General features: G+C 45.6%; 1 protein-coding gene across 12 annotated transcripts in view; it reads left to right on the top strand.

The window, feature by feature from the left end:
• Positions 1–15,689, top strand: part of LOC143359946 (RNA binding protein fox-1 homolog 2) — a 437,182-nt gene that overhangs the window by 338,169 nt on the left and 83,324 nt on the right. For 10 of the 12 annotated variants that reach the window (XM_076798373.1, XM_076798374.1, XM_076798376.1 and 7 more), the window contains one exon: positions 1,537–1,629. The exons of the other annotated variants lie outside the window; for them this stretch is intronic. In XM_076798373.1, coding sequence (XP_076654488.1) covers positions 1,537–1,629 — 93 coding nt within the window. The remainder of the gene's footprint in view (positions 1–1,536; positions 1,630–15,689) is intronic. 12 annotated transcript variants of the gene reach the window in all.

Below are 15,689 nucleotides of genomic sequence, written 5' to 3'. Positions count from 1 at the left end.
GTTTCGTTTGCGAAACGCGGAAAGCCGCAGTCACATCGGACAAATTTGCCGACACACGTGTCTCTCGCGGAAAACATCCAGTTCGGTGTCTTTTTTCTTTTCAGGCACTAGAACTACCGGATCGGTCAAAATGACTGGTTCCTAATTTTTTTTTCTTTTGCAATTACTGAAATTGTAAAAATGTTTTCATCGGAAATTTCTGAATGTGCTTCTTCATAAAAGTTGTGTGAAGTCTAAATGGACACAGTCTTGTCACAGTTACAAAGCAATATACGTCAGTCGCATTTATTGCTCGGTTGTTCTAGTGTTAAAAATAAACACGTACACGCCTATACACACGTTACACACACACATACACCCACATACGTATCCTAACCGTTCCTTTTCTATCCGCCACTCTACTAACCCTCTTCTCATACTTTCATTTTCTTTTTCTCGTACACGCACCTCTCGGTACAAGCAAGAGTCTTTAATGATATGACGATGACCATGATGACATGACACGATATGATATGATATGATAATGAGATGATTAATGTGACCATGACCATGATTTCTTACCATGATTTTATATTTACTTATTTGTTGCACGTTGTTTGGTGCGTCTCCGTAAGCAGTATGACGCGCTCGCAGACCCGCTGGCAAAACCGACATTTCGCAGTGGTAAACCGTGCTCTCAGGCGCGTCGCTTCTCCTTTCCCCCTTTTTCCCGTTTCCCATTTACCAATTGTTCACAGCCGAGCGTTTCCCTCCCCGGCTGTCTCAACCCTTACGCGCCCTTCGCCGACTTGTCTCTTTTCGGTCGCGTGCAACTTTCTCGCGAGTACGAGTCTTTATTTAAACATCTTTCAACAACCGCGTTCATGCATCGACGAAAGAAAGTTCCGGACGCGCGCGATTCGCGAATCATTAACGATTTATACTTATTCTCGAAACGGGCAAAGTTCTCTCTCTCTCTCTCTCTTTCTCTCTCGCGAGGTCTCCTGAAATTTTGAAGCGGAACGACGTCGGAAGAGATCCCGCGGAAGTTTCGTCGCGTCTCGAGACGATCTCGAGAATTAATTAGCGGCCAGACGGCCATTGTGCGTCCGAGGGATAAACGGGGGAGCAGCTCCGGGGCTGAAAAGCCGGCGGGAAGGGTTGAAAAGGCCGCGCGAAGGGCGAAAAATCTGAAAAGAGCCCCGGAGAACAGGGTACAGTCCGGGCAGAGAGCGGCGCCGCGTTCGGTCGCGGAATCTTGAATGGAAACGTGCTCCGATCGATCCGGAATCAATGCTGGACACCGTACGGGGTCGCCCGCGCAAGATGCACGCGGAGCACCCCCATGAAAAACCCTTCCAACCCCCTGATCTTCCCATTTTTCTCCAACCGCGTTCCGATCCCCGTGTATCATTCGGAAAGAGGAAAAGTTGGTTTTTGTTTTTGGAAAACTCGGGGAGGGGAGCACGAAATGTCGGGTCGGCCAGCCGTTTGCCGAGCGCTGGCAGTCTGTAAGTTGAGTTTAATGCATGTTGTTTTGTCTGTCCTTGCATGCAGGGATTCGGTTTTGTAACATTCGCAAATAGTGCTGACGCGGACCGGGCACGTGAGAGGCTACACGGCACCGTGGTTGAGGGCAGAAAGATTGAGGTGTGCATGAACATTCTTATACTTATATATATATATACATACATATATATATGTATACATCGCCATTAATTCATTTATACACAATGTACTTCTTTACAGGGACACGCGAGAGCCGCACGCGAGCATATCGCGCGCGTCTCTCGCTCGATCAACAGGCGACCAGCCTGCCACCATCTTCTTTTTCTGTTTTTTTTTTTCTCTGCTTTTTCTCCCCACTCGAAATGCAATCACGTCGGACACGTGGAACGTTCGCTCGGAGGCTGGTCGTCTGTTCGAAATTAATCTTTTCCTAGATTTAAGCGTCCCGCTCGATCGCGCTCGTCAATGTTACCGTCGACTCTAAATGGATTTTCAATCTTCGATATCGTCGCGACGCGCTTGAACAACGGTTACAGCATTCACGAGCGCGTGTCGGACGTGTAGTTCTAAGCGCAGAACGGTTCTGGATGAGTTTCGAGAACGAGGCTCGATCCTCGAGGCGGAATCGCGCGAGCAAATGCGATTCTCTGGCTGGAGACGTCGAGCTCTCGAATTTTGACGGAGCTGGGCCCGTAGATCTGTTAAACGCGATCTAGCGAGCTGGAAACTCGAGTAACCTCTGCATTGAAAACCGACCCGCGTTGAAAAGTTCATTGACATTTGAGATCGCTTTAAACGTCGCGAATGAAAAAGTATTCTCTCCGCCAGACATGTACAAGCATCACGGATTAATTTACAGAGAAAAATATTTTCCCAGTAATCTCGTTACACTACGAACGTGTTGTAAAATATAAAGAAAAATCTTTTTGCACCGTCTTTCGGAAGATAAAAATGTTTCGAACACGTGGAACGTGGAGAGTTTGAAAACGAGGGATTTGCGGGATCTCGTAGGGCATAAATGTTTCCAGAATTGTTCGAAATGTCGGTTCGAAAGTTAGAAATCGCTTTAAAGATACTCGCAGTTTCGCGGCGCGAAAATACTGCATTTATTCCGGCGGATTGGCATTCGGATTCCGTGGCGCGTTCAATGATTTGCGCAAGCTTCGCTGCATAAAAATATCCCGTTAACCGGTCGGGCCGAGGTGCAAACTCGAGTTTCGTTGAATATTTCAGCTCGCTGCAGCCCGTAATGTAATTCGCGGCACGTCGAGTCGAGTTTGTTACATCGACGGCTAAATGGCTCCGTCAGAATTGATCGCGAAGCGGCGGTTCGCGGCAATGGCGTGCCGGAAACTGTGCGGACAGATTTAATAAAAGGGAATCGATTCGATCGGGGAGAATTAGACCCGGTTGATCTTCGAGCTCGGAACGGAACAGGGATTTCAATAGACCGCGATTCGGTCGGCTTCTCGAATTTTTCGTTCTCGTTGAGAATCTTCGAAAATACGCCATTGCCAGCGGTCGCGACGCGCCTCGAACGACTCTGAGAGCCGAGGCGCGTAGCCGCGGCACCTGTGCGGACACCTGCCGATTAATTGGCCGCGAATTCGTCGCGCGCTTAGATCCGGAACGATCGAATCGAGAACCGCACGGGTGGCGCGAGCCGCGCCGAGGAAAAATCGTCGAAGTTGAAGGGGTGGACGCGCTCGTGAGAAAAAAAAAAACAAAATACACCGAGAAAATAGAAAAACCAAAAAAACAAAAGCGTAGATTCCTGAAACGATGAGATCTCTCGAGGACGATAATCTGTGAGACGAAAGAGAGCAAAGAACGAAAAGCGAAACCCGACCAGAGACAAAGAGAGAGAGAGAGAGCAAAAGAATTACGAAGCTGGTGAAACATATCAGCCGGTGGCTGAGACGACGCGTTTCGCGCGGATAAAAAAAATACATTCGAAACGAGACAGAATCGCAGGCAAAAGACGAGTGTGAAACGATTAGAATTGTCTGACGGGAGTCTCTTGTTGTCCCATATAGAGTTCTTCTGCGCGCGAGAGAGACCGGGACAGTTGATAAACCGTAGAGATCGATAGCGAATGTCGCAAAATTGAACTGAGACGATTATTGAGCGAGAGAGAGCGAGGGCGGGAGAGGCCAATCACAGAATGATATGAATTTGAGAAATGTATTACGGGCCAGCTCGAGAGCCCGGTGACACTGAACGAGGCCCCACGGTCGAGTCTCGATCCCCGAACTGTCCGAAACAGGTAAGGAAAAGTCACGCGCACGAGGATTCGTTCCCGAGGACGACCGGCGAAAATTAATAACCGATTTGTAATCGCCTCGCACTGCCCGCTCTCTCACCCGGTGCTACACGGGACTTTCGCACGACCGACTTCACACGAACGCTTTTCCTCCCTTTACAGAACGGGCCGATCATTGGACGAGCAGCTGTTCACCTTGCGCTTCCTGACTCGATCATTTTTTACACCCCCAAAATCACCCCCGTTTTCTACTCCCGTTACCGCGCGGCTAGAACGCACGTTCAGTGATTGAATTTTTCGGAATTTCTTGCAATAAATCCAAGTGGACGAAGTCTCGTCTCGGAAAACGTAGATCGTAGTTTCTCGAACAGCTGCTGGTCCAATCCGAGTTACTTTCCGATCGCGTTCAATTCCGCGAAGCATATCCCGCCGCGTTGTCCCGTTTTCAAAGAAGTCCCGTCGACGTTTCAGCGGCGTTCACAAGCGTTTTGGCGAGTCAAACGAGCGTACACACGCCAAGTACTTTCGCAGACGCCTGGTCCCAGCGGTCTCGACTTCACCCCGAGTCCGATGTAATTTTCCGCGCGATTTCGAACCGGTCCGAACCCCCTCGGAATCGCGTACGAAACCATTCTTTTTCCAGGGCGTCTAGACGACCGCGCGACGGCTGGAAAAATCCCCGGTCGCGAATTAACAAGTTTTTAATTCGCGATTCACAGGGTTGCACGCGGTCGCGTCGCGCGTTTATTTCGTCGCGGTGCAACAAGCCGCGGTAATTGAAACGCACGAGCGTGTTCCGCGCGGATCCGCCCGTTTCGTGAGCCGGAAAAATACGCCCGGCCATGTAATTCGGCAAAGTGAGACGAATGAACTTCGAGGTTATGCCACCTATGTTTCCACGGAGAACTCGAATTCCGCTTGTAGCGGCCGGCGGAGGTGATAATTGTGATTCACCGAACGGATCGCGAGTCCTCGGAGAAGGTCGTAGGTTTCTGCGAGGAAAGATTATGGCAGCTTCGACCAGGCTGCTAACTAGACCCCAGGGTCTGGATATTATCCTGAAGGAAAAGTTAAAGGGGTCGGAGCGTCATCAGTTGTGTTATTTGTAGAAAGGGTCCTACATCCGAGGGTTGACTTGCATTGGAGTATTAAAATTGCTGCAGGCACTATAAAATTAACCGAGACACATGTAAATTATAAATTTCTGAAAAGTAGCGGATTATACAGTGGAACTACCCCTACTCGTCCGCAAGATAAATAGAACTGAAAATTAGCCGAGGAACCGCGTGGCAGATCTCTCAGAAAAAAATGAATTGCGGCTAGGTTCGACCACTTCAGAGTCCTAACAAGATCCCGGGGCCCCGATGTTATCCTAAACGAGAAGTTGAAGGGGTTGAAGGGGGTCGAACGAGCCCCGACGCCGCGATAAAGCGGAAAAGCGAGGGCATGCCTTTCCGCGGTCGTCCGCCGCAGCTTTTTAATTACCGGAAGGATTAAGAGAGATATGTCAAATTAGAAGCGGGTCGCTCTCCCTTTTTAGTTTCTTTTTCAACACCCCGGGAGCATTTTTTATCCGTCCTGTCCCGTCGACACGTCACTTTCGAGAAGTCGCGGCCGGATTAATCGAAAATTTATCGACGGTTACACGTCGAGCGAAACATGCTCGCTCGAAAATTCTCTCGATCGTTCTGGAGAACTGGAAAAAAAAATCAACTTGCTGGCGCGCGACACAACGATCGTTTTATGACGCGGCAAAAAGCCCGCCGTGGACACGGCATCGATAAAACGGAAACAAAAACGTCGGTAAACGCGGACTGATTCTTTTATTGAATCATTTTTGCGAGAAAGAACGAACACCGGGTTTTTCGCTCGGAGAATTTAATTGGTGCGCCGCCATTTTGTCCGGCGTTCGAACGGCACCGAATGAAGCTTGATTCGCTGAACATAAAATGGAATTGTTTAATGCGTTCAATGTCGCCGATTTTGTTGTTTCGCCGTTTCGAATGTTGCTAGATTTTGCGGATAAAGACGAATGAAAATGGAATTGTTTGGCGCATTCACCGTCGCCATTTTGCTCTGATACCGGCCGTGACTATAGACTTCGTGAAAAGGGGAGTGAATAGAAACGGATCGGATTGACACGACGCCATTTTGTTCTGTATAAAACTGTCAGGAATGGCGCTGAATTTTTCACTGTCGCCATATTGCTTCAAACCGCCATAAAAATGCTAAAATGCGAAATTTTCCGAGAAATAAATGCATATAAAAATAAAGATTACTTCAAAATTTCTAAGATTTAAAGGAAATAGTGAAATCACGCTTTCATGGTAGCAGCTTTCGGCGAGAAATCGGATCGCTCCGCGTTCGCGGGGTCGATAACGAACTAATTAACAATTAAAGGCCGCTGTTCGGTTGGGCGGATACTAAGACGCGTATGTCGGTGTATTTGCTCGAGGATCCGCATTGCCGGGCGTATCGACGCAACTCCAGGCGTCTCTATCATTTGTCACGGCGCGCGACGCCACGACGCTCTAGAGGACGCTTTTAGACGTTCCCTGTAGGCCGCGCTCATCGCTTATTCATTCGGCTCGTTTAGGCGACGACCGGCTTCCCTTGGCGCCTCTTCGAGTCTCTCGACATTGGCCCTATCTCGCCGAAAAATCGAATCTATTCCGGGCAACGTTACTCGCCGCTTTGTATCGAGCCACCCAGTGAATATTTCAGAAAAATCTTCCCTCGGGATCGTTCCCGCCCCACTGACGGCCATCGCGCTTCCCGAACCCGATCCTACCGTCAACAATCAATTAACAATTACGCTGCAGTCTGCTCTATCTCTCACCGTACAGCAAAACTAATATACAGAAGATTTACAGAAAGCAGTAGAAAAAGGAAATTAAATAATAATAGATAAACTTAGTACTCGATACATGTCAACAACACGGGTCTTGCCAGCGTCAAGTATCGTCCAGGAGACAAACACATCTCGACGTCCGAGGCCTCTCGAGTAGGGATAATTCCGCAACGTTTATCCTCGAAGCCTTGACGACATATACAGAGAAATCACTGCACCAGATGACAGAGACAACTAAACGTTCCATAAAAATATACTAAAAGTGATCGGACCCATCGACAGCGTTCGTAGGAGCGCAGAGCGAATAGAATAAAGATTGCCGACATGATGGCGCTAGGAAACGCCACCATTTTCCATGGCCTCGGTCTACAATGCTCACAGGCATCGCATGAATTTCTAGTCAGTGTTAATCGAGAACCATCGAGCCAGACCGGCCGGGCAACAGTGTCTGCCGTCGTTTAAACCAGTTTAAACTTTCCGCGGACCTTTTAACAGGGGTTGAAACGTGGCCTCGGCCCCCGGAGACCCATCCACCCCGGCACTGTCCCATTATCTTAACGAACGTCCTTTGTAGAGGCCGACGAGCATGGTTAAAGGCTCCTAAAATTAGTAGGCGGACCTCCAACCCACGACTCCACGATCTCCGAGCAAGAAATCGCGGGATCCCACTTCAGGGTGGGCCATCGATCGACCCTCTATCCCGCAGGGATAAGCGAAATTTCTTCGATCGGATCCTCGTGAAACGGAAGACGGTCTCCGGGGGTGGTCCCGCGGTAACTACGATCGAGAAGAGCTAGGTCCTTCCTCCGGAGGATCGGGAATCGGAGGATAATTAATAACCGAGTCGGCTGAAATTTAGTTTAATCAACGAGTCGGAACGTCGAACAGGAACGTGTCGGGAGCCTAACGCTGTCGCTGCAGCGGTGCGCATCAAATGATAATTGAATAACGAGGGCGCAGTTGGACGTTTTCGCTGCTGAATCTCTGTGGTACAATGAGCAAACAGTTAGCGCGGCGGCGAAAGATAGAATGCGGCCAATTAGGCTGGCTTCAAGTGGGAGAATCGACGGTGTTCAATGGAGGATTTCTGGCCGACTTCAACGCTGGTGCTAGTGGTCAAGACGTACAACGAATTTTGCTGTATTCTCTGGACGACTGCATTTTTATATTGTCGAAGTGTTTAAAAAAATAAATAGATTCGCGCAAGATCTTGCGGAGCAAACGACGCTAATGGTCAGGAATGAAGAGCTGCACTCCGAATAAACGAAATTTGCGGTGAAACAGCCGGCTCGAGGAGGATCCATTTAACCGCAGAAGAGAACGCTGGAACGATCCGGAACGAAAGCGGCGCTTTCCCGGTGCGTTTAAGCGAACAATTAGCGTTCGAACCCGCGACAGATACGATCGCCTAAGTGCAAACGGCGGCTGCAGGCGCACCGTTCCGGCACGGGCTGGATCGATTTCCCGGCTGTCCGAGCTGGAACAATCGCGACGCAAAAGGCTCCGGTCTAGGCCCGAAAGGTCGATTCTGATTAACGAGCGACGACAAAAAGCGGCTCCGCGGGACCGGAAGTCCGACATTCCTCGAAAGACGGAAGTCCTCGGCAACTCCTCCCGACCTACTAGCGGCCTGGCATCGTGCTCGTACCTCATGCAGCCCACCTAGCAGTCTAACGACAGGTGGCAACGGCTCGGCTTTTCGGGCTTAGCAAGTCAAATGTATGCAGATCAAGCAAGAGAGAGAGAGAGAGAGAGAGAGAGAGAGAGAGAGAGAGAGAGAGATGTTGGCTTGGTCACCGCGAAATTCCGAGGAGGAACGTGTATCGACGATTTGGCCGGCCTGGGAAACGAGGATTCTATACGTTCAAGGCCAGCCGTGTGACCCGTGCTTCAATTTGCGATGTGGCCAAGATTCAAGCTTTTGGGAACTGCTCGGCAGGAGGGTGTGTCGGAAACTAGGGCTTTTGATGGTCCAAGGTCCAAGGAAAATGTTTTCAGTAATTTTTGAATGGTCTACACAGTCGTCTTCAAGGTTTGTTGGAGCTTTTCGTGCAAGCTCAAAGTTATTATTTCAATTTAACCAGTTGACGGTGTTTGACGAGTATACTCGTCATGAAGAAATGGCAATATTTTGTGTCATGACGAGTATACTCGTCAAAACAGCTATAATTCAAACAGCGGTCAATTTTTGCGACGCAACTTAGGTACACATTTTTCAAAGAGGTCGCAACAGCTAACTGGTTAACTCTCTTTCATTGGACAATTTTAGTCGAGTTTGATGGGACTTTAAAAAATGAAGGAATGCAATTGAATGACAATAAGAGGAATCGATAAATGAAGGAACGTCACTGAATGAGAATAAAAAGAATGAAGATGCAGAAATGCTTCGGATAAGAATAGGCGAAGAATTCTTATGAACAGATTTTGGATTGTAGATATTGTGCAGTAGTTGAAGAGCAACTGTGTTATGTGGAGAAATCTTGCAATAGTGGGAGGGGTGACCTTCGACTGCTAAACTATGTTGCTTCTAGCCTAGCCTCTGTTATCAATAGAAGCTACGTGTTCTTGGAAGGGAGGATTTGTTATTTAGGAGTTCAAACATACTTACAGTATAGATCAGATTGCGTTACAAAAATATAAGTGGGGGAAATGACCTTGGACTGCCAAACTGTATCAATTCTAGCCTCCAGTAGCAACAGAAAATATTCCTAGTAATAAAAAGTCTACTTGTAAGAATCTCACACATGCATATCTTGTGGAAGAATCGCTTTGCACAGAAAAGATCCTATTATAGTGGGGAAAGTGACCTTGGACTGCCCAACTATCTTGCTTCTAGCCTAGTCTCTGTTGTCCATAGAAGATACGTGTTCTTGAAAGCGAGGATATTTTATTTAGGAGTTCAAATATACTTACAATATAGATTGGAGTGCATTACAAAAATGTAAGTGGGGGAAGTGACCTTGGACTGTCAAACTGTATCAATTCCAGCCTCCAGTGCCAACAGAAAATATTCCCAGTAATGAAAACTCTGCTTATAAAAATCTCACGCATATATATCTTATGGAAGAATCATTTTGCACAGAAAATATAATATCATAGTGGGGGAAGTGACCTTGGACTGCCAAACTGTATCAATTCCAGCCTCCAGTGCCAACAGAAAATATTCCCAGTAATGAAAACTCTGCTTATAAAAATCTCACGCATATATATCTTATGGAAGAATCATTTTGCACAGAAAATATAATATCATAGTGGGGGAAGTGACCTTGAACTGCCAAACTGTATCAATTCCAGCCTCCAGTGCCAACAGAAAATATTCCCAGTAATGAAAACTCTGCTTATAAAAATCTCACGCATATATATCTTGTGGGAGAATCATTTTGCACAGAAAATGTCCTATAATAGTGGGGGAAGTGACCTTGAACTGCCCAACTATCTCGCTTCTAGCCTCCAAGTAGCAATAGAAAGTATTTCTAACAATGGCAAGTTTCGTAGCAGGGTTCAAACACATTAAAAGCGAATTGTCTTGCAAAGCGGAATCTTGTTAGCGGTACAATCGACCTTGGACAGTAAAATCGTCCGAGTTTCAGCCCTGGAACAGCAACAAAAGCCGTGAAGCGGGTGCATCTGCACCGGGTTTTCTCCTAAAACGAGGCAGAAGCAGCCTCATTGATTACCGTCCCGGCCGAATTGCTCCGATAAATGAGTTGCCTTCTTCGTGAAAGGCCTTTCAAGGTCCACTCTTCGGTTGCACGGACACTCGACGAGTTCCCTCGGCATATTCAATCGAGCAGCACGAGAGCGGCCGCTCTGCGATTCGATTATCGATCGACCTCTTCTTCGGACGCAACGTATACCTCAGGAACTCCCTCTGAAATTACTATAAACTTAATTTCGCCGTTCCTGTATTAAAATTTTCTCTGATTTCGCGCGAGTGCGTCAATAAAATTTGTTTCACGAACTACCGGGCGGGTCCGAACGAGTTAGGATGTCTTCCGCATGAAATTCACCGATCCGATTGCCATTTGCGGGGCCGTTCGATTTGGCAGGACCGATCGATGGCTCGTTCCTCCTGTTCCAAGTAGGTTTTCGAAGCGGTACGAAGCGGGGAGGCCTCGCGTTTCCACGCGGACACCGGTTCGTGACGCGGTCGGACACGAACGATCCACGATTTCCGGCCGATTCGCAGTATCAGCCAGATCTGTACTGAAACGCAGGAAGCGAGTAAATCTAACCACCCCTATCCCCCTCCCCCCTCCTCCTCCCGGTAAATCGTGGCTCGTTAGGTCGGCTCCGATCGATTTTAACTATCTCGCTATTAATACACCGTGGCTGTTTCATGAATCGTACACGGCGTATATCAGCGCCGGTAAACACGTTTCGCGAGTCATTTATGCGGTCTCAATTCCCGGACGAAATTCCCCGGGAACGAGTTTCCTGGACGAAGGAACGGGCCCGAGACATCGAACCTCCGGCGGTGTTCAATCTATTCTGGTCGTCGGGACGGGTGTTTGTTCGTTATCGACTACGCCGGCGACCTTTCGAACTTTAATTGGATCTCCCTGTCGTCGGGCAGAAACGTACTTTCACGATGGGAAAACTGGCCGGGAAGAAAACGGCGCCGGAGAAAGGATCCGCTCGGCGACGAACGTCGCGAGATGATAAGAGCGGCCACGAGGCGCCCGTGAGTCGCGGATAAACTGAAACGATGAATAAGCTCTGCCGTGCAACAGTCGATGCAATCAGCCGGCAACAACTTTCCTCATTAGCAATCTTATCGGGCCTGTCATAATTCATAATGCTCGCGCGGACTTCTCCCAGTCGGCTACGACACTCGTACGTTTCTCCGGCCGACCCGAGCCTGTCAACGCGCGCGCTATCCGCTTCGATGATCGCGACGGCCAAAAGAACCTCGTTCCTCTTCGTGGTCGGCTTCGTGGTCGGAGTCGACATTGTCCGAGGTCATTCTTCAGGTGTTTTGGGTTCCTTCTTCGTCCGAGGTCCCTAGGATTTCCCTGACACAAACTACAGTCAATTCTCGATATACAGTAAGGAGCATAACTGAACCAATAACCACAACTTTTGTGTAAATTATTATTTTTATGCTAGGAATATAGAAGAATAACAAACAATAAACATTATAATTATTTTCATCATAGTTAGAAGTAACTGAAGACATTTTTTTCAATAATTAATGTCTCCTCGTTTAGCAATGACAAAACAAATGGATTGACTCGGTTTTGCACCACGTTCAATACTTGGCAATATTTCGTATATTATTTATTTTTAATATTTCGTCCACTAATTTTTATTCTACTAATTTTTTACAATAATCCGGAGATATTTTTCCCCACTGTACTTGAATTCTTTCATACAAATCTGTGATTGAAGTTGGTTGGGAGTCGTATGAATCCCGAAGCCGTCTTTTTAGTAAACCCCATAGATACTCTATGGGGTTGAGGTCGGGGCTCTATGCAGGTCAATCCAGAACAGGAAATTTATTCAGTCAATTTTGTACACTTTTAGCAGTGTGCTTAGGGTCTCTGTCATGCATGAACATTACATTTTTTTTCTTCAAAAGGCATATTTTCAACAGCATCTATAAAATGATCTTGTAAAATATCCTTCTAAGGTCATTGTTAAACGAGGAGACATTAGTTATTGAAAAAAATGTCTTCAGTCACTTCTAACTATGATAAAAATAATTATAATATTTATTTTTTGTTATTCTTCTATATTCCTAGCAATAAATAATGATTTACACAAAAGTTGTGGTTATTGGTTCAGTTATGCTCCTTACTGTATGTCAATAACAAGTGTCTTGCTAGCGACATATATCGTCGAGGACACGAGCTGCGTTACGTTTACACTCGTTGAGGCCTCTCGAACTTCGTGGCCCCTCATACCTCTCACGGGGTATACACCGCGGTAGTGGGGATAATTCCGCGACGTTTATCATCGAGGCATTGGCGACATATACAGAGAATTCACTGGACCAAATTTTCCTATCAGAAAGGATGTCCCAGCAGAGCTTGCCCGCAGTGATATCCGCATAAATAGCACTGTCGCAACAGAGATCTGTTTCGGCGCCGCAGCGCCCGTTCATTAGGCAGACAATTTGACAGTCTATTCGGAAAATTAATAACCAAACGCCAGGCGTCGTGTACCGTCAGCGCTAAATGCGACGGCTAATGTGTTAATTGGATCGATATCAACGTTCCGAGGAGGAGAGACCACCCTTGGGACCGATACCCAAGAGGACGCGGGCACGGTTCGCTAGCTATAGAGATCCCGGGGATGCATCGGCGACGGCGACGACGAGATTCTCTCTGATCCAAGGGGACGTCGCTTCGTCCGTCGCTACACGACCTACTGACGGATTTACGAGCTGGTTCCGCCGTTGTGTACGTGTAAATACAGCTAAGCCGAGACGGAGCCGGGCCCACGATACCGATAATATCGTAACAGCGGACGACGGGCTTGATTTGATAGGAAAATACGCGATCCTCGGACTACGATGCTGCTCTAACAGAATTCAGGTGACCGGTCGAGCACGTACTGAACACCGTTACAGCAGGAACGAAGTAGATAATCAAATCACATCGCAAATTTCGCACAATCGGACGTTCCATTTGACCAGAGAATCCCAATAACCGGTCTCGGATTCTACCTTGTGCTGTTATTGAAATTATTATGGTGGGAGAAATAATTCTCTCTCAGGACACTTGTACAGGCTTACTATACAGATCAATTTTACAGTTCTGTTCGTGGGAAATGAGTCGATAAAAATATTCATTCAGGCAATTTAATACTAAACTTACCACGATCAAAATGACCGGTTTTCTACTTCATAATTACTAAAATTATAAAAATCATAGGAAATCACCGAATTCACTTCTTTATTTAACACGATCACTGCCATGTCATCCATATGTGGGTGACGTAGTTATTTATCCAGGTTTTAGAATGAATTTTTACGGTAATATATTCATTGTACCAAATTAGATTAGGATCTATAAAATGCAACAAAGTTGGAGGATTACTCAATATCATACATTTAATTTTTTTCAATCTTCATTTCATTCAATAACTTAGTTTGACTTTATGGAATTTTTGAGGTTTCTAGTGTGGCAGTCAAAGTGTTAAGCATATATAATGAAACTTGTACACAGTTTAAGTAAATTCAATTTTTTAAATTAAATTCATTCTATAAATCTATTCTAAATTCTAAATTCATTCTATAGTTTAAGTAAATTCAATGTTTTAAATTAAATTCATTCTATAAATCTATTCTAAATTCTAAATTCATTCTATAGTTTAAGTAAATTCAATGTTTTAAATTAAATTCGTTCTATAAATCTATTCTAAATTCTAAATTCGTTCTATAGTTTAAGTAAATTCAATCTTTTCAATTAAATTCGTTCTATAAATCTATTCTAAATTCTAAATTCATTCTATAGTTTAAGTAAATTCAATGTTTTAAATTAAATTCGTTCTATAAATCTATTCTAAATTCTAAATTCATTCTATAGTTTAAGTAAATTCAATGTTTTAAATTAAATTCGTTCTATAAATCTATTCTAAATTCTAAATTCATTCTATAGTTTAAGTAAATTCAATGTTTTTAATTAAATTCATTCTATAAATCTATTCTAAATTCTAAATTCATTCCATAGTTTAATTAAATTCATTCTATAAGACGTTTCACTTTTATACGTTTCGTGCTTGGTACATGTAGTGTTGAACACAGGCGAATTATTAAGAAAAGCAACAAACGCGTACCTCTTACAGCTAACGCTTAATAAAAATTATTCGAGATCATTTTACAGGATAATTTATCACAGATCATTTTACGAACACAAACGCCCCATTCGATAATTGCGAAATAATTTAACCGCGTAAGCTTCAGTTGCCTTAAATAATCTGGCGGAACTAACAATGTTACCCTAATTTGCGAAAGGAAAAAAAAAATATAAAGGAAGATTGAAATCAGAGCTGAACAATCGCGGAGTCCAGGGACTAATTTGCAACACAATCGAGGCTGGAATTCGCACGCGTCCGAGCGCGCTCGCGCGCGTTCAGCTCGCATATTCGCTTTCATTGTCAGCGTGGACGTTTGCTGTGATACAAGGGCGGCAAACAAAGATTTCGAGGTTCATCCAGGCGCGTATTGTTTGTTATCCGGCGACAGGAACAAGCCAGAGAGCCCCCGAGAATCGATTCCGACGGCGCAGATGCACGCGTCCGTTCGCCCGTTGTCTACACCGACGTTTGTTTGCAACCGTTTGCCCTGTTTGTACCGCGCCGATCCGATTCTGTCGGCTATATCTGACACGCGCCAAATTTTCCTCGACAACAATAAGACCGGGTCGCGTTCGCTCTCCACTTTGTTTTCGAACGCCGGCCGTGTTGCGCGGATCCCGATAAAACACGCTGGAAAATATCTGGATACAACTACACCGACGGTGAACTTGCAGCTGTGTCCGCGGAAACTAAACGCTTTCACGGGAACAAATTTTACACCGGCAACTCCGGTTGCGGAATTTCGGAAATGCGCTTCCGCGTTGCAAATTTGCACAGGAATCAAGTCCGATGGTACGCACGATTTTCAAGGTCCGATTTTAACAGTGGAAATTAATTTCGAGGAGCTAACTTCGAAAGTGGAAATTAAACTACGAATAAATTCGGACAGTAGAAACAAATTTTAAGAACTTTTAAGAGTGGAGGTTAATTTTAGAAACAAGTTTCAAGAGCAGATATTAATCTAGGAATACATTCCAATATAAGAAACAAATTTTAAGAGTCGAAATTCATTTTGCAAACAAATTGCGAGAACAGAAAATTAATCTAAATAAATACAGATTTCAACAGTATAAATTTTAAAAATAAATTGCGAGAGCAGAAAGATTTTTTTGGGGAATAACCGAATGATGACATCGGAGTGTGTTTTATTAAACGATTTCACTTTGTTGTTCTCCAATCTAAGTAGCCTCGAGGCCGCTCGACGAAAACGCGCGTGCGATTAATATCGATCGGGAAACTTTAATCGCTCTCGAAGGAATTCCTTGCATAACGAACCAATTCGCC

This window comes from Halictus rubicundus, chromosome 12 (genome assembly GCF_050948215.1).
Source record: "Halictus rubicundus isolate RS-2024b chromosome 12, iyHalRubi1_principal, whole genome shotgun sequence".
In the NCBI taxonomy this organism is placed as follows: Eukaryota; Metazoa; Arthropoda; class Insecta; order Hymenoptera; family Halictidae; genus Halictus; species Halictus rubicundus.
Note: the sequence above shows the minus strand (reverse complement) of the source record. Positions and strands in the feature narration are given on the sequence as shown.